Here is a 24,845-nt window from a genome sequence, read left to right as displayed (position 1 = left end):
TCAGACGTCACAGCCAAGGCCCTGTCCGCCCAGAACGCCGCGGCTCCGGCGGCCCAGCAGGGAGCCGGCCGGCTGGGCTACCTGGGCACCACGGCCAGCTCCAGGGCCAAGGTGAGCCAGGACCTCCCGACCTGCAGCCAGGAGGAGAAGGAGAACCTCCCCTCCTCGTGTGAGCCCCAGCCCCCCCCCTCGCCCGCCGGCCTGGGGAACCACAGCGCCAGAGCCGTCCTCCACCTGGACCTGGCCAGCAGGTAATGCAGCAGGAGGAGGAGCTGGGTGCCACATCTGATTTAACCTGCAGGTCTAAGAAAAAAATCAACAGTTTATGCGAGATTATCCTGTTGGGAAACTTCACTGTTAAAGGAACAATCAGTAATATTTTACCGGCTCGTTACACAAAATAACCATAATCTATCAGCGGGGGTTCACAAGTGTTGTTGATCAATACCAGTCGCTCCTCAGTGGCTGCTGAGCTTTCAAGCTTTCTAAACCAGCAGTCCGGTCTCCACTCTCTGTTCTGGTGGCAATAACCCCTTTCAGTTTCGTTTGTTCGACCGCGGAAGAACGAACTGCAAAAAGCCTACAGCCTGACAAACCCGCAATGACAAAGCCTGCTCCAGAACCAGAGTGAACGCTGCTGCAGCATTTCAGAGGTGGAGGACCTGAGGACTCTGAACTTCACTTGTGCTCCGTCTGCGACCACCTTGGTTAAAGAAAAAAATAAAATCTTGGGCATTTTCAGCCGTGGTTCTGCTACTGAATGACTGCAGACACACTGTAGACAATGTTGTAGTTCCTATGGGCGCTGTTAGATGTTACTAAAGACTTCATATTACTGATTGTTCCTTTACGTGACGAGAAGACATCAAAATCATCCGTGTGTCCCCGGTGGATCACTGCTAACTGTGAAGCATGCACCATGTTGAGTGATGGCGAGCCACCGGCATTATCTCTTATTCCCTTGAAACTCTTGTTAGCATTCCTCATTGAAAACAAAATGCAGAGCTAGCTGCAAGGTTTTCTATCAGTGTGATGTGTCTGAAGGTAGGTGATCAGCCAAAGCTAAGCTTTGAAATATCCAGTATCACATGAGTTCCACTCATCCCAGGGATTCACTCCTCAGTGTTCGCTGCTCCATTCTGCATCCCCAGTGAAACTGAACTGATAACGTACTTGGAGGGAAGCAAATGGCTCAGAGAAACGGCTGAGGATGGGATCTGGAACGTCAAAACACAAGTTCTGTTCCAAAACATTCCTATGAGCCTGACTCCTCCTTGTTGTTCTGCTCCTATCAGCCTGACTCCTCCTTGTTGTTCTGCTCCTATCAGCCTGACTCCTCCTTGTTGTTCTGCTCCTATCAGCCTGACTCCTCCTTGTTGTTCTGCTCCTAGCCTGCCCATTTCGTCCCAGAAGGCTCAGCAGCGTGTAGCAGTGGCGTCGCCATGCCGACCATCCCTGGTAACGCCCACTGAGATGCGGTCGCTAGGCAGGGAGGGGAGGCGGAGCATCAGCAGCATCGAAGAGAGTCTGACAGCTCGAGGACGAACCCTCAGCCCCGCCCCCTCCACCACCTCTCCTACTGCCACCTCCATCACCACCACCACCACCTCCGCCACCGCCTCCTCCTCCTCCATCACCACCACCACCTCCTCCATTACCTCCTCCTCCACCTCCTCCTCCATCACCTCCTCCTCCACCTCCTCCTCCATCACCTCCTCCTCCTCCTGCAGGCAGGCAGGCGGTGCAGCAGTCCAGGCAGATCCAGGTAACTGCTCCACCTGCGGTGTCGGCTGCTTCTCACTGTACGGCAGGGCGATGTGGGCAACATTAACATCACCATGATCATAAGAATTTATTTCGATATCGATATAACGGCAAAATCACGTCAAATAATCAAATTGATATTCATCGCACTAAACTGCATCGTTACATCCAGGATGATAAAACTCTCAGGGCTCCAGACTGACTTTTCCACTACTGGCACTACAGGTTTATGTGGGAAAAAAAAACGTCTCTTGTGAGGCTGAGCAGCCAAAATGGCTGCTGCTGGTGCAGTATGTCATTACTGCATCATTATATTTACCCAGGCTAGTCAACCAAGAACCCGTTCTTATTATTCAACCAGGCTAAAATCTGATGTGTAACTCTGTGGCCGTCCAAACAGGTTAAACCAGATTCTTGTTGTTCTGCTCTTATCAGCCTGACTCCTCCTAGCTGTTCTGCTCCTATCAGCCTGACTCCTCCTAGCTGTTCTGCTCCTATCAGTCTGACTCCTCCTAGTTGTTCTGCTCCTATCAGCCTGACTCCTCCTCGTTGTTCTACTCCTATCAGCCTGACTCTTCCTTGTTGTTCTGCTCCTATCAGTCTGACTCCTCCTAGTTGTTCTGCTCCTATCAGCCTGACTCCTCCTTGTTGTTCTGCTCCTATCAGCCTGACTCTTCCTTGTTGTTCTGCTCCTATCAGTCTGACTCCTCCTTGTTGTTCTGCTCCTATCAGCCTGACTCCTCCTTGTTGTTCTGCTCCTATCAGTCTGACTCCTCCTTGTTGTTCTGCTCCTATCAGTCTGACTCTTCCTTGTTGTTCTGCTCCTATCAGCCTGACTCCTCCTTGTTGTTCTGCTCCTAGTATTGGACCTGTCATTGGGAGCTCAGCAGTCCGCCGCCCCCCCCACGTCCTCCTCTCCTCCATCAGACTGGCTCCGCCCCCCTCACCCAGGTAATTCCTTCTCAGTTATTAAAGGTTCTCGCAGTAAAGAACCTCTGGCTCAGGATCAGAATAATGTTCTTCATGATGTTCTGCAGAACATTAAAAGTTGAATTGAATGAGTTAAAGTGAATAATGTGAAGACTTCACGAGTTCAAATGCTGCAAACGGGTTGATTAGACGGACTGAAACTGACTGGAAAAATGGATGGAGGTTTGAAAATGTAATAATTAATTTTCCCACTCAAACTAGATTTGAGCAGTGTACATTATATTATCTGATCATATATGGATATAAGTAGAGGTCAATTTGAATTCCTATATTCAGTCCCCTTTAACTGACTTCACCACCGTTATATTTAATACTGCAATAGACAGATGGATGGATGGAGTGATGTGTTTTAATCAGTAAATCTATATGAGATAAATTTGTGGTAACGTGATAATCAGCAGTATCAAACTGATGTGATGAGTTCCTTTGAATCCTTTGTCCTCATCCGTAAAGACTCTGGTAGCTAAAAATGACATGCAGACCTGTGTGGACATGTGGACCTGTATGGACATGTGGACCTGTATGGACATGTGGACCTGTGTGGAGGACATATGGACCTGTGTGGAGGACATGTGGACCTGTATGGAGGACATGTGACCTGTGTGGAGGACATGTGACCTGTGTGGAGGACATGTGACCTGTGTGGACATGTGACCTGTATGGAGGACATGTGGACCTGTGTGGAGGACATGTGACCTGTGTGGACATGTGACCTGTATCAGGTGATGTAACAGCTGTGTTGTGTTCAGGGTGTGTTGGTGAGTCGGTCAGTGTGCAGCGCTGTCAGCAGATGGCCAACGAGCTGCGACACACCGTGAGGCGAGCCGTCCAGCTCTACCAGCAGGTGAGGGGGGGGGGGGTTCCCATCATGCACTGCTCCATAATGACACGGCAGTTTGACGGCGTCTTGTCGGGGCGGGGCTTAAAGGAATGTTGGGGCGGGGCTAAAAGGGATGTTGGGGCGGGGCTTAAAGGGATGTTGGGGCGGGGCTTAAAGGGATGTTGGGGCGGGGCTTAAAGGGACGGTGAACTTTGGTACCTTTCCTTTCCTGTGCTAAAAGTCTTATTTTCACACTGTCCCTCCAGACAATGGCAGTGAATGGAGAGAGAAAACACAATTCTCCAGTCTGGAGCAACAGATCACAGAATCACTGATCTGGGGTTTTATCATGGAGGAAGAAACACAAGACTCTACCAGAGTCACACAGACATTTAACAGGGAGAGGGAGATGTTTTGTTTATTGTTATGGAAAATTAGTTAACAAGGCGAAGAAGTCATTTTTAATTTATTTGACTTGGAGTTAACTAGCTTGTTAACCGGTGTAACTGTTTTGTTCCCTGCCTGGTTTTCCTGCTGTGTGAACGGTCTTGTTTGTGTTGTGGTGTGTTGTGTTGTGTTGTGTTGTGGTGGTGTGTTGTGTTGTGGTGTGGTGTGGTGTACCTGGTGTGGTGTGTTGTGTTGTGGTTTACCTGGTGTGGTGTGTTGTGTTGTGGTTTACCTGGTGTGGTGTGTTGTGTTGTGGTTTACCTGGTGTGGTGTGTTGTGTTGTGGTTTACCTGGTGTGGTGTGTTGTGTTGTGGTTTACCTGGTGTGGTGTGTTGTGGTTTACCTGGTGTGGTGTGTTGTGGTGTGGTTTACCTGGTGTGGTGTGTTGTGTTGTGGTTTACCTGGTGTGGTGTGTTGTGGTGTGGTGTACCTGGTGTGGTGTGGTGTGTTGTGGTTTACCTGGTGTGGTGTGTTGTGTTGTGGTTTACCTGGTGTGGTGTGTTGTGTTGTGGTTTACCTGGTGTGGTGTGTTGTGTTGTGGTTTACCTGGTGTGGTGTGTTGTGTTGTGGTTTACCTGGTGTGGTGTGTTGTGGTTTACCTGGTGTGGTGTGTTGTGTTGTGGTTTACCTGGTGTGGTGTGTTGTGGTGTGGTGTACCTGGTGTGGTGTGTTGTGGTGCAGGTGGGCGGGGCTCCCGGCGGTCCGGAGCAGCGGCAGCAGATGCGGTCGGTCCTGCAGGAAGCCTTCTGCTCCGTCCGGACCGACCTGCGGGAGGCGCAGGCGGAGCGGAGCGGCGGGGCAACCCGTGGCCCGCTGGCCGACCGCGGGACGCTCGCTCTGCTGGAGAAATACTCAGACCTGCTTCTGCAAATCACACGGAGCAAACTGGACGGACTGTGACACGCTCAGCGGGACAGGAGGACGGCTACGGTGGCTGATGCAGGACAAAACTCTGTTTTAGCTTTCAGTCTTAGCTTCTGTTTTAGCTTGTTAGGACAGAAACCATCTGATGGAGACAGGCAGCCAGAACAAACCAGCCGTAAAGTCTGATGACTGACTGACTGACTGACTGACTGACTGACTGTCATTTTGCTTTTATAAAGATCAGTATTAAACTTTATGCACCTTATATTTGTCTCATGCTGGCAAATCGTTGGTTTTATTTGGTGTAATGTTTTTAAAAGCTAAAGACTGTTTTGTACATGTGCTCTTGTTGTTTTATATCTTTATCTTTCTAAATAAATGTTCACTGTGTCTCATGTCTGGTAGAGTTTTGACTCCATTTTGTTTTCATTTCCAACTAAAAGGACATGAACTCCAGTGGAAGGAGCTGAGTTAACAGAGAAGTATCTTCACTACAGACTCCGCATACTGTGCCTGTTTTAATAAACTCTCATTCCAATACAATAAATTATAAAACAAAATCAATATAAAACCCATAAAGCAGGAAATGAAAAGGATCAGAGGAAGTCTCGGACGTCGTTCTTCATCTCTTTAAGGCTTTCCCTAATAAAGATCTAAAGAGTTGAACCGTATCATTTCTGAATGTCAGGATTTCTCTCCTCATATCAGACAAAGCTGCAGTGAAGAGAGCCGGAGTCCTGCCTGACTGATCAATACGTCACATCGTCAAAATAATTCAAAGGGCCGTGTAACACCGCGTTATGTAATAACTCGACAAAATGTAATTCATTATGTAATAACACCCATATTTTGTAATAATCTGCCGCATTTTGTAATACACAGCCTGAACGCAATATGTAATAAATTTCCCCGCATTCTGTAAAAAATTATTGCATATTGCGGTGTGTGTGTGTGTGTGTGTGTGTGTGTGTGTATATATATATATATAACACTCAGTGTCTGCAGTTTGTCTCTATGAACCCTCAGTCTGTATGAAGCTGAGGAACACAGAGACACTTCATGTAGTTTTGACCAGTGAAAGATATTAATCTACTGAACTAACAGTATCTTTTTAAAATGAATTTTGAGTCAGTCTGATTCATGCTAGAATGCATAAAATAAACGTTGTTGTTATAATGTTATAACGATTTTTATGAATGAAGACATCCATTTTGGTTGGTTATTACATAATGCACCATATTATTACATTTTCATCAAAAAAAAGTGCAACTCCTGTATTTTGTAATAACCACCGCAATATGTAATAATTTATTACAAAATGCGCGGAAATTTATGACATATTCCGTTCAGGCTGTGTATTACAAAATGTGGGTGTTATTACATAATAAAGTTAAAATGTATTACATTTTGTGGAGTTATTACATGATGCGGTGTTATTACAGGCCGTCTGGAACATCTGGAAGTCAGGTTTATTGATTTTCCAACAATAAAGACAGATCAATAAGGAATAACTCTTGGAAAGACTCTTAAATGGAAATATAAAAGTACGTCAGACACACAGAGCCGTTTGAGCCTCTGATCACTTTTTACTTACAGATTTCTATCTATTGGCAAAAAATCAGTGCAAACAACGTGGTGTCTGTTACAGTGAGAGGCGGGTCCGGTCTGACGACATCCCGCCTGTACTGACTGAGTGAAAGGTCAAAGGTCATTTTATCAGTTTGTTATCTTTAATCCAATTAGTTTGATCCAGGTTTTACAGGCGATCACACAGTTTGATCATGTGAATATCTGCACTGCTTCCGGGTTTACTCACAGGGGGCGTGCCCCTCAGCGTGCGTTTCCAATGACGTAGTCGCGTTTATTTTCCGCAAAAACAGGAAGCGAGCGGAGAGTCGAAGGCGATTGGCTGAGACGTCTAGCAGCTGCACGAGCTGCCTGCCTGTCACATTCAGTGTTGTGAAGATCTGGTGGAAAAAGTTTTGGACGGAAGAAAGAAAGAAAACAGAAGAGGAACGGAGCCGCGGACCGGCTGAAGCAGCAGCATGGAGCCCAGACAGGCCGCCCGCCCTCCGGCTCCGTCTGCCTGAACACCATGCAGCAGCCGGGCTTCTGTCATGGCCGCTATGAATGTGGAAATTAACGCTAATAATCCGGAGCGGGGTTCGGGCCGGCCGGCGGACCGATGGAAGCCGCACATCGTCCGGCAGCTGAAGCTCCGGGACCAGGCTCAGCACGCCGGCTTCCAGGACCTCATCCGCTTCTGTATGGAAAACTTTACTTTTTTTTATTTTTTATTTCAAACCAAACTTTGTCCGGTCTGTTCTGCGCTCTCTCCTACGGAGACACGCCGAACTCCATTCACAAATCTGTCAGTTTATTTCTGCCTCGTTTATCGGCTCCTGAAACATCACGAAACACAAAACTTCACACTTTTCACGAATGAGTCAGTTCTGCTGGTTCGTTCGGCACGCACATAAACAACCACGGAGCAGGGATTCTCATAGAGTTTCAACTTTTATAACTGGTATAACCTGTTGCTCCCAAATACACGGAGGAGGGCGGAGAGAACCGAAAACTATAAGAAGTGAAGATCTGATGAAGTCAGAGCTGCTCGGGTTAAGGAAGGAAACATTAAAGTGTCAGATTGTGAATGGAGTTTGGCGCCAGTTGATGAGATTTTGTCTCTCGGACCCAAATCTGAGAATATTTTACTGTTAGATATGATTTTGTCCAGAACTCCACGGCTGTCTGTGTTGCAGGCAGAGAGAGAACACAGAAACTGATCAGAACATTCTTCTGCATTCTCTAACTGTGCTCACTTCTTGTAAATGAAATAATGCTGAAGTATAATAATTCACCAGTTTGCTGCGGACCCCCTGGAACCCCCTCAAGGGCCCCTGGTGGTCCCCGGACCTCACATCGAGAACCACTGCTGTAGTGTAAAAAACAAAAAAGTTTTACTGTAACAGAAACAGTATCTTTCAGTAAGTCAGCTGATGAGAAAGCTGTTTCTATTCGCTCTTCTCTCCTCCAGCACAGTGACTGACAGCCGTGTCTCCACTATCATGTTGGAGTTTGATCTCCTTCAGGTCCTCTTCTTCTTCTCCTTCTTCTTCTTCTTCTTCAGGTATTCTTCTTCTTCTTCTCCCTCTCCTTCTTCTTCTTCTTCTTCAGGTCTTCTTCTTCTTCTTCTTCAGGTATTCTTCTTCTTCTTCTCCTTCTTCTTCTTCAGGTATTCTTCTTCTTCTTTTTCTTCTTCTTCTTCTTCTTCAGGTCTTCGTCTTCTTCCTCTTCTTCTTCTTCTTCTTCTTCTTCTTCAGGTATTGTTCTTCTTCTTCTTCAGGTGTGGATCAGACAGACTTCTGACGTTGTGTTGTGTTTGTGTTTCCTCTGCAGATACCCGTCTGCTGGAGAAGACCAGCATGGCTTCAGGGATTTTAGGCTCCGCCTCCAGGTACCAGCTGCTGTTTTTGTTTTTATTTATTTAACCTTTATTCAACCAGGAAGTCCCATTGAGCTTAAAGCAATAGTTCATCACCCCCCCCCCCTTGTCAGGTGACGTTTGTTAGTCCAGCTGGACTGACCCCATCCGATCTGTAGAGTTCAGTTTCCTCTATATATTGATCAGGGTGTGTTTGTTTCCTCTATATATTGATCAGGGTGTGTTTGTTTCCTCTATATATTGATCAGGGTGTGTTTGTTTCCTCTATATATTGATCAGGGTGTGTTTGTTTCCTCTATATATTGATCAGGGTGTGTTTGTTTCGTGTGTCCAGGTTGCCCTCAGCTGACTGTAGCAGCTCTGTGTCTTCTCTGCTCTCCCAGAACAACAAGCTGAAGAAAACGACAGGAGAGGTAACAGCTAACTACTGACAGACTACTGACAGACTACTGACAGACTACTGACTGACTACTGACAGACTACTGACAGACTACTGACAGACTACTGACTGACTACTGACTGACTACTGACAGACTACTGACTGACTACTGACTGACTACTGACTGACTACTGACAGACTACTGACAGACTACTGACTGACTACTGACTGACTACTGACTGACTACTGACAGACTACTGACTGATTATTGACAAAGTACTGACTGAGGCTGACAAACTGCTGACAAACTGCTGACAAACTACAGATTTTAACTGCTGTTCCTGTGTGTTCTCCGGGGTTCCTCTGTGTTCCTGTGTGTTCTCCGGGGTTCCTCTGTGTTCCTGTGTGTTCTCCGGGGTTCCTCTGTGTTCCTGTGTGTTCTCCGGGGTTCCTGTGTGTTCTCCGGGGTTCCTCTGTGTTCCTGTGTGTTCTCCGGGGTTCCTCTGTGTTCCTGTGTGTTCTCCGGGGTTCCTCTGTGTTCCTGTGTGTTCTCCGGGGTTCCTGTGTGTTCTCCGGGGTTCCTCTGTGTTCCTGTGTGTTCTCCGGGGTTCCTGTGTGTTCTCCGGGGTTCCTCTGTGTTCCTGTGTGTTCTCCGGGGTTCCTCTGTGTTCCTGTGTGTTCTCCGGGGTTCCTCTGTGTTCTCCGGGGTTCCTCTGTGTTCCTGTGTGTTCTCCGGGGTTCCTCTGTGTTCCTCTGTGTTCTCCGGGGTTCCTGTGTGTTCTCCGGGGTTCCTCTGTGTTCATGTGTGTTCTCCGGGGTTCCTCTGTGTTCCTGTGTGTTCTCCGGGGTTCCTCTGTGTTCCTGTGTGTTCTCCGGGGTTCCTCTGTGTTCCTGTGTGTTCTCCGGGGTTCCTCTGTGTTCTCCGGGGTTCCTCTGTGTTCCTGTGTGTTCTCCGGGGTTCCTCTGTGTTCCTGTGTGTTCTCCGGGGTTCCTCTGTGTTCCTGTGTGTTCTCCGGGGTTCCTCTGTGTTCCTGTGTGTTCTCCGGGGTTCCTCTGTGTTCCTGTGTGTTCTCCGGGGTTCCTCTGTGTTCCTCTGTGTTCTCCGGGGTTCCTCTGTGTTCTCCGGGGTTCCTCTGTGTTCCTGTGTGTTCTCCGGGGTTCCTCTGTGTTCCTGTGTGTTCTCCGGGGTTCCTCTGTGTTCTCCGGGGTTCCTCTGTGTTCCTCTGTGTTCTCCGGGGTTCCTGTGTGTTCCTCTGTGTTCTCCGGGGTTCCTGTGTGTTCTCCGGGGTTCCTCTGTGTTCATGTGTGTTCTCCGGGGTTCCTCTGTGTTCCTGTGTGTTCTCCGGGGTTCCTCTGTGTTCATGTGTGTTCTCCGGGGTTCCTCTGTGTTCCTGTGTGTTCTCCGGGGTTCCTGTGTGTTCTCCGGGGTTCCTCTGTGTTCCTGTGTGTTCTCCGGGGTTCCTGTGTGTTCTCCGGGGTTCCTCTGTGTTCCTGTGTGTTCTCCGGGGTTCCTCTGTGTTCCTCTGTGTTCTCCGGGGTTCCTGTGTGTTCTCCGGGGTTCCTCTGTGTTCCTGTGTGTTCTCCGGGGTTCCTGTGGGTTCCTCCTGACGCTGCTCTGCTGTGTTCCAGTTGGCGTACCAGGTGGTGGAGCTTCAGCAGCAGACTAAAATGAAGGAATGTGTTGTGGAGGAGCAGCGGGGCAGGTGAGCAGCGCCTGGCGGAGTCTGTGCACAAATCAAACGCACCTCCAGTCCAACAGCTGAGTTTGGCCCCACATCAGGCTCAGTGTTGGGAGGAGTTTCATCACATGTAATTAAAGTAGACGTTTAACTACAGTTAGCAGTATTTAAATGATAGATCTTACAACAATGCTTTTCTTTCTTTAAGTTTCCATCAAACAGAATATTTCTGTGATGAAGCCTGACAGGCAGACAGACAGAGAGAGAGACAGAGAGAGACAGAGAGAGAGACGGACAGAGAGACAGAGAGACAGACAGAGAGACAGAGAGAGAGACAGAGAGAGAGACAGAGAGAGAGACAGAGAGAGAGACAGAGAGAGAGACAGACAGACAGAGAGAGACACAGACAGAGAGAGAGACAGAGAGAGAGACAGACAGACAGAGAGAGACACAGACAGAGAGAGAGACAGAGAGAGAGACAGAGAGAGAGACAGAGAGACAGAGAGAGAGACAGAGAGAGAGACAGAGAGAGACAGACAGAGAGACAGACAGACAGAGAGACACACAGACAGAGAGAGAGACAGACAGACAGAGAGAGACACAGACAGACAGAGAGACACAGAGAGAGACAGAGAGAGAGACAGACAGAGAGAGAGACAGAGAGAGAGACAGACAGACAGACAGAGAGACACACAGACAGAGAGAGAGACAGACAGACAGAGAGAGACACAGACAGAGAGAGAGACAGAGAGAGAGACAGACAGAGAGAGAGACAGACAGACAGACAGACAGACAGACAGACAGACAGACAGACAGGTTAGTCGAGTCTAGCAGCCCATCTGACTGGGAAGCTCCTGTTCTCATTTCCTTTCCTGCAGTGTGTGAAATACTTTCCCTGAATATTCTTTGCAGTATCAGGATGTTTCCATCCAGCCGTGCATCAGCTGGCCCAGACCTTCATTCAGTCTGTGGTGTCAGTCTGTGGTGTCAGTCTGTGGTGTCAGTCTGTGGTGTCAGTCAGGAAGCTGAACTCAGGCACGATAAAGAGGTTTTACATCCACAAGTCAAAATAGTGTCTTTCCACACTTCACAGACAGGCGGGTCCGACACACGCAGGTCTAAAAACCGTGTGGTGGACTCTGGACTTAAGAGTGACAGGGTTCCTACGCAGGTCTGGAAAGTCTGGAAAAATATTAAAAATGGATTTGATCATTTCCAGGTCTTGCATAGTTTTGGAATTTGAAAAAATGTCTGGAAAAGTATGGAAAATGTTGCGGTTCAGGTCCGATACACACATCATTCTAGCTTTTATGTTGCTGTAGAGCCACTTTGAGTCCACAGTTTGTGTTGATGTGAAGAATAATGTTCAGATAGAGGGACGCTCTTATTACCCAGCCGCTGTCAGCTGCATTATATCAAATACCCACCAACATCAAATCCGGTCAAGAACATAGGGTCTGGGAAAAATATGGAATTTAAAAATGGAAAGCGTGTAGGAACCCTGCCAATCATCTCACATATTCTGATATTTGTCTCTGTGAAGAACAATCTTCATCTATACAGTGATATGACCTAGTTAGCAGGGGCAAGATGTCTATCTGCATAAATCATATTGAACACCAGACAAAATCTACAAAACAAATCAAGGTCTGGAAAAAGTCTGGAATTTTTTAGTTGAAAATGTGCAGGAACCCTGGAGTTGAAGTGCTGCTAGATAGAGATGAGTCCTCACGGTGGTCTGAGTTAAATGGACCCACGCTGTGTGAATGCGTCTCAGGATGGAGGAGGCGGAGCTCCGGCTGGCCGGGGCGGCGGCGGCCCGGCGGGACCTCCGGGCCCGGGTGGCGCTGGTGCAGGAGGGGAACCGGGAGCTGAAGAGGGAGTACGACGAGGTGCTGGAGAGGCACCGCGACATGGAGCGCACCTTCAGGGAGGAGAAGGTCCGAGGCTGCCAGCTGCTGGAGGACATGATCTGCAGGAAGCAGCAGGCCGCCGCCCGCATGAACAGCCGCAACGAGAGGAGGTCCAGGTACCAGACCACATCAGTCTGACAGACCCACATCAGTCTGACTTAACAGAAACTCATTAGAGTACTTTCATGTTACCCACTTAAAATCAAGCCTTTAAAATCTGCTGATGTCATCACTCTTACTGTATAGAAATCATCAGTAAGTAACAGTCTGCTGTTATCTGAATAAAACATGGAGGTCTTTCAGTCAGCTGATCTGTCTGCTGTCAGAACATCCATCAGACTGACTCACAAGCTTCCAGTTCAGATGTAAGAGGTTAAAGGTTAGACAGTGAAAGATAAACTTACAGTTCACAGAATGTTCTGATCCTTCTCTTCCATCAGTTCACAGTAATGTGAATATTTCCAAGTTCTGCAGTTTGTTGTCGGACAGCGAGCCGTGACCTGCTGCCTGCTGCTTTCATAACATAATGTAGTTTATAGTAGGGCTGCAACTAACGATTATTTTCATTGACGATTAATCTGTTGATTATTTTCCAGATTAATCGATTAGTTGTTTGTTCTATAAAATGTGAGAAAATGGTGAAAAATGTGGATCAGTGTCTTGTTTTGTCCACAACCCAAAGATATTCAGTTTACTGTCATAGAGGAGGAAAGAAACCAGAAAATATTCACATTTAAGAAGCTGGAACCAGAGAATTTTGACTTGTTTTTCTTAAAAATGTACTCAAACCGATTAATCGATTATCAAAATAGTTGGCGATTAATTTAATAGTTGACAACTAATCGATTAATCGATTAATCGTTGCAGCTCTAGTGCAATACTTTCATTTCTTCATTTTTATCTGCACTAACTAAACGTTTAACCATTTGAAAGAAAAATAAAAGTAGCAGAATGTAAGTTTGAGAAAGTAGCTAATAACTGATGACATAAATTGAAAAAACGAACGCGTTAAGTTACTCGTTACTGCGAAAAAGTAATCTGATTACTCGAACATGTTACTGTGGCGTTTCCCCCAACACCGGTGAGGAACTGAATTGGAAAAGGAAGTTGCGCTTCAACAGTGGGATTCTCAGTGGAGCGCTAAACCCAAAATGGAAAACGATGAAAAGGCACATCTCAAAGTTCCAAGTCAAGGAGGACAAAATACTAACATTTCACTTATTTATTTGGCTCACATCACAATAGAAAAACACTTGAGTGAAATGTTAGTATTTTGTCCTCCTTGACTGGTGAGGAAGCTCTGTGTTAATGAAGCTGTTTGACTTGTTTGACTTGTTTGACTTGTTTGACTGTCTCTGTTTCTGTCAGAGCAAGAGAAGCCAGTCTACAGAAAGAGCTGCAGACGGCTGCCAGGACGAGTGTCAGTATAGACGGGTAAGACCTGTGACTTCCTCCAGTCTCCGTCTGAACCTGCCCGGGTCTCCACAAGTCACGATGAAACCGCATTTTGAGAGCAACTCGCTCTCATGTGATGTATTTCCTGTTGAAACAGGATGTTGGGGCGGGACATAACGCAGGGAGGGAACTCTCAAAAGCCTGAACCACTGGGAGATCAGTTAGGGAGAGAAAGGCAGTTTGATCTGAGAGGGGTGGAAGGCATTTATTAAGAAGGTGTGTATTATGGTCTGTTAACTATTATTGTACAGTAGATTTTAGGCCTGTAGATGACAGTCGTATCCTCAGCAACTTACAACAGACTTCCCATCCTGGAGGAGTTAATTTTAAAATGTTTTCCAGGACTGGAAATGTTTTGTAAAATTGTAGAATATCAGTAAACGTTTGGAAAGTCATGACATTTTAAATAGTGTAGTACAAAACAAAACAAAACAAAACACGTTTTCAATGTCATAGCATCTGTAACTGTTTGCTTTTCATTACAGTGCAGTGATGAAACTTTGGTCTGAAGTTATGGAATTTTTTTTTTTTTTATACATTTTTTTATCAATAATTATATTTATTGATTTTGGCATACAGTCATAAACAAAAATGACATTTACAAACAACCCCCCCGTCCACCCCCACCCTCAACAACAAACATTCAGGGCAAAAAAGAAGGGAAAAGAGAAAAAAATATAAATAAAATATATATATATAAAATAAGTAAATAATAATAATATTATATATTAATAAGAGGTATAGTGCTTTGTTATAGGTGCTGTTGATTTATTTGCCAGTTTCACTCACTAATTTCAGCCTGATCACTTTCCAGGAATTGCATAAAAGTGTCCCATATTTCCTTGAATTTATTTAATTTCCCTCTGACCACATGGGTTAATTTCTCCAGAGCGAGGCAGGATGCCTTCCTGCAGTGTAGGGCCGTCCACATATTAACCAAGGCCTGGTGTGAAGTGATCAGGATAGATACCTAATACACAGAGCTTCGCCTCAAGACGGATCTCCATAGCAGACCAGGTTCACTATGTCCTTCCAGAACAACTGGATTTTTTGGCATTCCCACATGCAGTGCAGCAGAGTACCAACATTATCATTGCATTTGGTACAGTTGTCAGGAATGTTAGGATTATACTGATGATGTTTTTCAGGTGTCACATAGGTTCTGAATAGCCATTTATATGGTATCAGTTTCAGGGCTGTATTGATAGTCTGTGTTTGTGCTTTTGAACAAGCATATTCCCACTCATTCTCTGTAATATCTACTTTTAGATCATCTCTCCAAGCATTGAGTCTTGAGTGTGAATTATCCTTTGATTTGGACCGCAGCATAACATAAATTACTGACAATTGGCCTCGGATATCCATAAAACTTAGAGTGGTCCTCTCTATAGCTGACATGGATGGCTCCTCTAAGGAGTGGGTCTGTGATGTTATGAAGCTCCTTAACTGTAGGTATTTAAAGAAGTGGTTTCTAGGGATGGCGTATCTACGAACCAGCTGATCAAAGGTCATTAATTTTCCCTCTATATACAAGTCAATCACTTTACTCAGACCTTTACTCGCCCATTGTTTGAATCCACCATCAGCTCTACCAGGGGCAAAGTTATCATTGCCCCATATTGGGGAAAACTGGGAGAGTTTGGGTGCATGTCCTGTACAGGCATGTGCTTCATGCCAAACAGAAAGGGTATTTTTAACAAAAGGGTTTTTTGTCTGTTTCTTGAGTTTTTTAACATGAGCAGAGTAAAGATATGATGAAGTTATGGAATTTAATTTGTAAAATAAGTGTGGGAGTGAGCAGATCAAGGACACTGTGGCAGGACTGTGGCCGTTGATAGACACACATGGGCTGTGGTGGAAATCGAACCCGTGAACTTTCAATTACGGGACGGTCTCTTAACACCAGGCAGAACCCTGGACCTCACACCAGGTTCCTGCACAGTGCTGCAGGTTTGGAATAGGCTGGAAAATCCATTTAATCATTTCCAGGTCTTGAAAAAATTTGCAGTAGGATAAAAAATGTTATTTTGTTGAGCTACAGTGAAAGAGTAATGTTGTGTTCTGCTGGTCCAGTTCTGCAGGTTCTAGTTCTCTCAGTGCTCCGTCCTCCAGATCTGCTTCTCCAAAGAGCGAAACCCAGGAATCGACGGAGAGACGCCACACTCGCCTCTTCAGGTTTGACACAGTCATTTCATTATCATATCAAAGTTTGCTCAGTGTATTATACAACTTATTTTATATATATAAAAACTTTAAAAAACTTTGAGGGGTTCTTCAAATTGCAACCATAAGGGAACCCCAGAAGGTTCCTTGAGGAACTCATAAACTTCATAAAGGGTTCAGGGATATTTCTCTGGTCAATCCAGTTGAGAAGAAGGCCACAGAAGCCCTGCAGTGTTAGTCCGGTTTATTTAGCTGTGAAATATTCAGACAGAATCCGACCAGCAGATTCTTTAAAGGGTTTTTTCCTTCTAGGTCGGCGTCGGCAACGTCGCCACGGATACTCACTTCCATCAAGGAGCTGTTTGAGTGAGTTCTGCCATGCTGTTTATTTTTAGTGCTGTTTAACCTTTATTTAACCAGATTAGTGCCACTGAGATTAAGAGTGTGTTTTTCAAGAGAGACCTGGGCTAAAAGTTCGGTTCTGACTAAAACGGCTGAAGCTGCCAGTCGGAGGTGGGAGCTCGTCTGTCGGGTGAGGAAGCGGCCGGCGGCTCCTCATGTATCGGAGGAGGAGGTCGAATCTTTCTATTAAACCGTCCCTCTGCCCCCTAGACGCCCGCAGAGAGTTACACATCAGATTCTAGCCCGGGTGAATAATAAGAACGGGTGCTGGCCTGGTTAAATATAGTGCTGCAGTAGTGACACATGCTGTAGCAGCAGCAGCTCAGCCTCACAAGACGCTTTCCTACGTAAACTTCTCCTTTTCTGTAAAGTTGCTTTTGAAGAATTCGTCTCTGAAGGCCGACTTGACAAAAGTCTTAAAGGATTAGTTCCTCAAACATTTTCTGGACATATGAGGGTTTAACTGGACAGATGACAGGAATAATAATAGTCAGAAGAGTCTAAACTTTATTGGTAACACTTACAATAAGGGTACATTAACCCTTAATTAACAGTTAACTAATGTGTCTGGTAATCATTTACTAATGGTGTTCATGTTAACTAAGGTTAGCATGAACACCATTAGTAAATTACACATTAGTTAACTGTTAACCCTTAACTTACTGACCCTTATTGTAAAGTGTTACCAGATTATTTGTGTATCACTTTAAAAACAGTTCACAAAATGCTTTAACAATCAAAATGGGACGGACAGACGGGATGCTGCAGATCTTTCTTCAGGAAGACTTTAGGACTTCCTGTTTCCTCCTTTATTTCCCGTCTTCATCGTCATGACAACAGGAACAACAGGCTCTTACTCCGTTTGTGTTCTCCATGACGCGATTTACGTAATATCTAACCGCTGAGGCACGATTCCTAAAATGCAGAACGCCGTGGCAGGATGTCCCATCTAAACCCAGACGGGGGTTTTACCTGACGGACCAGCCAGCCCAGAGTCTGAAACCAGCAGCAGCTCTCATTTCGATAACATCTCAACTTTTGTTAGTGGTTCACACCGCTCCATGGAGGGAATAACAGGCGGACCAGTTCTCCCAGTTGAAATTGGGATTGGATTAAGTGCTGCTTGGTGGATTATATGATGCTGAATTGTAGAGCGGCTTCTGGAGTCCTGGTCTCTGGGGTCTGACCCTCTGCTGCGGAGCGAGGGACAAACAGCGTGACGCTCGCTCCATACGAGCCGGTGAAGGGAGCAGAGCTGGAACATGACCGACTTCCACTGCGTCCCTCTGTTCAGGAACCTCATGTTATTTCACCCATTTAAAGAACACAACGATTGGCCAACCAGGGTTAGGGTCAGGAGGGAAAAATATGAATCCGGATAGAATCTGAAACACCTGACAGGAATATGCATCTGGTTAGTGTTGCTAGCTAAAACTGAGGACCTGGATGGAGACAGGGTGTTAGGTTGCTGTGTCTGTTCACAAGCTCAGATTTTCTTACAGTTTTCAGTCTTTTATGAGAAGGTTTTCTGTGCTGAAATCTATAAACCTTTTTCAGTTACACTTTACATTAAGTTTCATTAACTAATGTTAAGTAATGCATTTACTAACATGAATTAAACATGAATAACAACATTAACAACAATTAGTTCATATTAAATGCACATGGACAACTGCATTAAATAATGTTATTCTACGTTTGTTAATGGCAAAGTATTGTCTGAACTGAAGCCGAACTCATCATGTGTCACTTCAGCATCCTGACATTAAAGCCACATGAGCAGTGAGTTCATGTTAGTAAACCTGTTGATGTGACTGTAACATGAACTCATCTTTGTTCATGTTGTTGTTCGTGTTTAATAAGGCTCGGTATCGGCAAGGACCTCATGATACGATTGTATCACGATACATTGCAATACTCTACATAATTTACTGAAAATAAAAAAATCGAGCTGAAAATCCAACTTGCTGTGAACCACCTGGTAGTCTAATATGTACATCACATTATATTGATAACTCAGCGGACAAATTGAGTCAAAACTATTTAATTCAAAGGGATTTGAGGGAAATTTAAGGACATTTTAAATCCGTTTAAAACATGAATAATTTTTTTTAATGTATCGATACGAGGGGCTGGAAAATCGAAACGGTATCATGGAAAAAAATATTGCAATACTCAGCTGTATGGATTTTTTTTGCACAGCCCTAGTGTTTAATTCATGTCAGTAAAGGCATGAACACTTAATGTAAAGTGTTCTGTATCCGCCTGCTGTAACTCTGAGGAAAGTGCAACAGCAGTCAGTGTTTCTGTTCTTATCGTCACATCCAGCCTGACAGCAGATAACTGAGTGTCATTTTCTTTTTCCATTTTGACTGAACTGACCTGTGTGCATGTGTGTGTGTGTGTGTGTGTGTGTGTGTGTGTGTGTGTGTGTGTAGGAGGAAGAGGCGTGGTAACTCGGTGTGCAGTGTGGAGGAGGATCTGTATTCTCCAGTAGGAATCTGTCTGGCTGCCAGAGTCCCTGCCAGAGCCCTGCAAGTCCTGGTACTGTGTACAAGACATAAAGGAGACAGAGAGGAGACAGAGAGGAGACATAGAGGAGACACAAAGGAGACAGAGAGGAGACATAAAGGAGACATAGAGGAGACACAAAGGAGACAGAGAGGAGACATAAAGGAGACATAGAGGAGACACAAAGGGGACAGAGAGGAGACATAGAGGAGACACAAAGGAGACAGAGAGGAGACACAAAGGAGACATAGAGGAGACACAAAGGGGACAGAGAGGAGACACAAAGGAGACAGAGGAGACAGAGAGGAGACATAAAGGAGACATAGAGGAGACACAAAGGAGACATAGAGGAGACACAAAGGAGACAGAGGAGACAGAGAGGAGACATAAAGGAGACATAGAGGAGACACAAAGGAGACAGAGAGGAGACACAAAGGAGACAGAGGAGACAGAGAGGAGACATAAAGGAGACATAGAGGAGACACAAAGGAGACAGAGAGGAGACACAAAGGAGACAGAGGAGACAGAGAGGAGACATAAAGGAGACATAGAGGAGACACAAAGGAGACATAGAGGAGACACAAAGGAGACATAGAGGAGACAGAGAGGAGACATAAAGGAGACATAGAGGAGACACAAAGGAGACATAGAGGAGACATAAAGGAGACAGAGAGGAGACACAAAGGGGACAGAGAGGAGACATAGAGGAGACACAAAGGAGACAGAGAGGAGACACAAAGGAGACATAGAGGAGACATAAAGGAGACATAGAGGAGACACAAAGGAGACATAGAGGAGACACAAAGGAGACATAGAGGAGACAGAGAGGAGACATAAAGGAGACATAGAGGAGACACAAAGGAGACATAGAGGAGACACAAAGGAGACAGAGAGGAGACACAAAGGAGACAGAGAGGAGACACAAAGGAGACAGAGAGGAGACACAAAGGAGACATAGAGGAGACACAAAGGAGACAGAGAGGAGACACAAAGGAGACAAAGGAGACAGAGAGGAGACACAAATGAGACAGAGAGGAGGCACAGAGGAGACAGAGAGGAGGCACAGAGGAGACAGAGGAGACAGAGAGGAGGCACAGAGGAGACAGAGGAGACAGAGAGGAGGCACAGAGGAGGCACAGAGGAGACAGAGAGGAGACAGATGGGAGACAGAGAGGAGACAGAGAGGAGACCGAGGGGAGACAGAGAGGAGACACAGAGGAGACAGAGGAGGCAGAGAGGAAACACAGAGGAGACAGAGGAGACACAGAGGAGACACAGAGGAGACACAGAGGAGACAGAGAGGAGACAGAGAGGAGAGACAGGAGACATAAAGGAGACAGTGAGGAGACATAGAGGAGACACAGAGGAGACAGAGGGGAGAGACAGAGGAGACAGAGGGGAGACAGAGGAGACACAGAGGAGACACAGGAGACATAAAGGAGACAGAGAGGAGGCAGAGGAGACACAGAGGAGGCAGAGGGGAGACACAAAGGAGACAGAGAGGAGACACAGAGGAGACACAGAGGAGACAGAGGAGAGACAGAGGAGACACAGAGGAGACAGATGGGAGACAGAGAGGAGACAGAGAGGAGACACAGAGGAGACAGAGGAGGCAGAGAGGAGACAGAGGAGACACAGAGGAGACAGAGAGGAGACAGAAGGGAGACAGAGAGGAGACAGAGGGGAGAGACAGAGGAGACAGAGGGGAGACACAGGAGACATAAAGGAGACAGTGAGGAGACATAGAGGAGACACAGAGGAGACAGAGGGGAGAGACAGAGGAGACACAGAGGAGACACAGGAGACATAAAGGAGACAGAGAGGAGACATAGAGGAGGCAGAGGAGACACAGAGGAGACAGAGGGGAGACACAAAGGAGACACAGAGGAGACAGAGAGGAGACACAGAGGAGACAGAGGAGACAGAGAGGAGAGACAGGAGACATAAAGGAGACAGTGAGGAGACATAGAGGAGACACAGAGGAGACAGAGGGGAGAGACAGAGGAGACAGAGGGGAGACAGAGGAGACACAGAGGAGACACAGGAGACATAAAGGAGACAGAGAGGAGACATAGAGGAGGCAGAGGAGACACAGAGGAGGCAGAGGGGAGACACAAAGGAGACAGAGAGGAGACACAGAGGAGACACAGAGGAGACACAGAGGAGACAGAGGAGAGACAGAGGAGACACAGAGGAGACAGATGGGAGACAGAGAGGAGACAGAGAGGAGACACAGAGGAGACAGAGGAGGCAGAGAGGAGACAGAGGAGACACAGAGGAGACAGAGAGGAGACAGAAGGGAGACAGAGAGGAGACAGAGGGGAGAGACAGAGGAGACAGAGGGGAGACACAGGAGACATAAAGGAGACAGTGAGGAGACATAGAGGAGACACAGAGGAGACAGAGGGGAGAGACAGAGGAGACACAGAGGAGACACAGGAGACATAAAGGAGACAGAGAGGAGACATAGAGGAGGCAGAGGAGACACAGAGGAGACAGAGGGGAGACACAAAGGAGACACAGAGGAGACAGAGAGGAGACACAGAGGGGACAGAGGAGACAGAGAGGAGAGACAGGAGACATAAAGGAGACAGTGAGGAGACATAGAGGAGAGACAGAGGAGACAGAGGGGAGACAGAGGAGACACAGGAGACATAAAGGAGACAGAGAGGAGGCAGAGGAGACACAGAGGAGGCAGAGGGGAGACACAAAGGAGACAGAGAGGAGACACAGAGGAGACACAGAGGAGACAGAGGAGGCAGAGAGGAGACAGAGGAGACAGAGAGGAGACAGAGAGGAGACAGAAGGGAGACAGAGAGGAGACAGAGGGGAGAGACAGAGGAGACAGAGGGGAGACACAGGAGACATAAAGGAGACAGTGAGGAGACATAGAGGAGACACAGAGGAGACAGAGGGGAGAGACAGAGGAGACACAGAGGAGACACAGGAGACATAAAGGAGACAGAGAGGAGACATAGAGGAGGCAGAGGAGACACAGAGGAGACAGAGGGGAGACACAAAGGAGACACAGAGGAGACAGAGAGGAGACACAGAGGAGACAGAGGAGAGACAGAGGAGACAGAGGAGACACAGAGGAGACAGAAGAGACACAGAGGAGACAGAGAGGAGACATAAAGGAGACATAAAGGAGACAGAGGAGAGACAGAGGAGACAGAGGAGACACAGAGGAGACAGAGGAGACACAGAGGAGACAGAGGAGACATAAAGGAGACAGAGAGGAGACACAGGAGACAGAGAGGAGACATAAATGAGACAGAGAGGAGACATAGAGGAGACAGAGAGGAGACATAAAGGAGACATAAAGGAGACAGAGGAGACACAGAGGAGACAGAGGAGACACAGGAGACAGAGAGGAGACATAAAGGAGACAGAACAGGATTTGTTCCTAAAAAAGAAGCCCAATCTTAACTTCAGTTTCCTTAAAAGATGATCAATATGAGATTTAGAAGAAAGGCTTTCATAAATTGTGATTCCTAAATATTTATAGGTGGTCACAGTCTCAATAGAGGTACCTTGTACAGACATGATACAGGAAGAACAGCTGGAACCATCTTTTTGTTAGAAAAGAACATGACCTCGGTTTTGTCTGCATTTAACTCCAGTCTGAGGTGGAACAGGTGGGACTGAAGAGAGACGTTCAGATGCCAGGGCAGCCGTGCTCACACAACAATATACAACAGTGTCATCGGCAGAGAGATGTACAGATGCATTCATATTTTGACCCACATCATTTACATAAATAGTGAAAAGGGTGGGTCATAAAACTGAACCTTGTGGAACACCTTTGGTGACATTAAGAAAGCTGGAAGAAAGATCACTAAACTGCACACATGGCTTATGGTTGGAAAGGTAATTTGAGAACCAACCAACAGTTTGGTCAGACAGACCTATAGCTGATAATCTCTGGCATAAAATGCCACAGTCAACGGTGTCAAATGCCTTGGACAAATCAATAAAAAGAGCAGTACAATAGTTCTTGGCGTCCAAGGCTTCCACAATATCATTTATGACTTTCATGGCAGCAGTTACTGTGCTGTGCTGCTTCCTGAAACCAGACTGGAGAGGAGATAAAATGTTCAAGCACATGTATTCCTTGATCTGGTCATTCACCAGCCTTTCAAGGACCTTAGCTAAAATAGAAAGCTTGGAAATGGGTCTGTAATATATTCACCACAACCCAGGAAGTAACGCTGCACACACACACACACACACACACACACACACACACACACACACACTGCTCATCAGGACAAAGTGCCTCTGTATTTGAGACAGAGCTTCTCTGTCTTCATCTCATTACCCATAATGCCTCTCTCTCTCTCTCTGTCCACCACTTCCTCAAGACACATTTATTTATCAAGAGCAAACTGAACTTATAGGTTCACAAACCCAGAAAACAACAGAGTGTGTGTGTGTGTGTGTGTGTGTGTGTGTGTGTGTGTGTGTGTGTGTGTGTGTGTGTGTGTGTGTGTGTGTGTGTGTGTGTGTGTGTGTGTGTGAGAATGTGGTGGTGAATACATTAACTCTCTCTCTCTCTCTCTCTCTCTGTCTCTGTCTATTGATATATTTACTGACCTAATTTTAAATCTGTATTGTTTTTAATTAATTGATATATGATAAGTTTCACCGTCACCACTGTTAACTTGTTTGAATGTTTGGGGGGGGGGGGGGTCAGCTCCCAGTAGAAACCAGTAGAGACCGTGCTGTACTGTCTGCTGCAGTAGAAACCAGTAGAGACCGTGTCACTGGTTCCCTGGATGAGTAAAGGCTGATCAGGGTTTTTGGTTGTCAGGACGCTCATGATCAAGGCATCAACGCTGTGAAGTTCAGCTGCGGCTCGGACCTGCTGGCCACCGGAGGAACCGACCGAGTCGTCAAACTCTGGGACGTCAAAGCAGGTACGCCGCCGTCGCCATGGAGACCTGACGCCTGGTTATTGGCTGTGTGGAAAAACAACAAAACTGGGTAACACTTTACAATAAGGACACATTCATGAAGGGTTAGTTGATGCTTAATAAGAATCAACTAACCCTTAATTAACAGTTAACTAATGTGTCTGGTAATCATTTACTAATGGTGTTCATGTTAACTAAGGTATTAATTTATACATTATTTAATAGTTTATAAAGATGACTTAAATAACGTATAAATGAATACCTTGGTTAACATGAACACCATTAGGAAATGATTACCAGACACATTAGTGAATTGTTAATTAAGGGTTAGTTAATGCTTATTAAGCATTAACTAACCCTTAATTAATGTACCCTTATTGTAAAGTGTTCCCCACTTTAATTGGGAATTATGAATTATGAAGAGTTGAGTTGCCAAATTAATCTGCACCATCTAAAAAGAGCTGAATCTGCTCTGATTGGATGATTGACAGCACCTTTGGGGCTGTGTTGAGGCGGTCCAGGAACAGCCAGCCAGAGTCTGCAGGTTTCAGCTCCAGCCAAACACTGCAGCAGGGGCGTTCAGCAGCCCCAACACAGCAAACAGGACGTTTACAAAGAAACGGTAGTGCGCTGAACGTCCTGTTGCAAAGCGTTTACAGGTTGTTACTGGCTGACTGTCGATTGTCCAAATGCGTGACAGGCGTTTGTACGTAGCCAATGGAAATGCAGAATCACCCCAAACAGGATCAAACGTACCTCAAAAGCTGCAGCAAACTGTTTCACACCGTTAGGAACAAACGTTTTGCTCCGTAGCAAAACGATGCGAGGTTTGATCTGACTGATCCTCCTCTCTGGCTGAAGGTTGCTGATCAGTGAAATCAGCTGCTGCAGTCTTTGGTTGGAATGAAAACCTGCAGACTCTCGGCCTCCATGTTGCCAGGCTGTCTGTTCCTGAGGCAGTAGGTAACTAAATGAGACGTCCAACACACTCTACACATTTTGATGGTAATGATAAACTTCAGGTAATGTTTAATCTAGTGTTTTGGAGTCGGACTCTGGAATCGCTGTTTTGCTTTTCCACTAGTCTGCTTCCAGAT

General features: G+C 46.1%; 2 protein-coding genes across 2 annotated transcripts in view; both read left to right on the top strand.

The window, feature by feature from the left end:
* Positions 1–5,267, top strand: part of wdr62 (WD repeat domain 62) — a 49,519-nt gene extending 44,252 nt beyond the window's left edge. Inside the window, exons 32-35 of the mRNA XM_071538097.1 lie at positions 5–251; positions 1,392–1,771; positions 3,504–3,598; positions 4,703–5,267. Of these exons, the coding sequence (XP_071394198.1) occupies positions 5–251; positions 1,392–1,771; positions 3,504–3,598; positions 4,703–4,921 (941 nt within the window). The 3' untranslated portion in view covers positions 4,922–5,267. The remainder of the gene's footprint in view (positions 1–4; positions 252–1,391; positions 1,772–3,503; positions 3,599–4,702) is intronic.
* A 1,537-nt stretch (positions 5,268–6,804) lies between these two features.
* The window catches only part of LOC139660054 (protein Atg16l2-like), a gene marked incomplete at its 3' end in the record, with an annotated part of 30,591 nt that continues 12,550 nt past the window's right edge, over positions 6,805–24,845 (top strand). The window contains exons 1-10 of the mRNA XM_071538096.1: positions 6,805–7,150; positions 8,285–8,342; positions 8,665–8,743; positions 10,339–10,412; positions 12,166–12,417; positions 13,670–13,735; positions 15,830–15,931; positions 16,232–16,285; positions 18,760–18,865; positions 23,646–23,751. Coding sequence (XP_071394197.1) covers positions 7,003–7,150; positions 8,285–8,342; positions 8,665–8,743; positions 10,339–10,412; positions 12,166–12,417; positions 13,670–13,735; positions 15,830–15,931; positions 16,232–16,285; positions 18,760–18,865; positions 23,646–23,751 — 1,045 coding nt within the window. The remainder of the gene's footprint in view (positions 7,151–8,284; positions 8,343–8,664; positions 8,744–10,338; positions 10,413–12,165; positions 12,418–13,669; positions 13,736–15,829; positions 15,932–16,231; positions 16,286–18,759; positions 18,866–23,645; positions 23,752–24,845) is intronic.

This window comes from Centroberyx affinis, unplaced genomic scaffold (genome assembly GCF_046629955.1).
Source record: "Centroberyx affinis isolate AG114_WGS23_722 - 3 ecotype Tasmania unplaced genomic scaffold, CSIRO-AGI_Caff_v1 ptg003207l_1, whole genome shotgun sequence".
Lineage (NCBI taxonomy): Eukaryota > Metazoa > Chordata > Actinopteri > Beryciformes > Berycidae > Centroberyx > Centroberyx affinis.
This window is presented reverse-complemented; position numbering and strand designations above follow the sequence as displayed.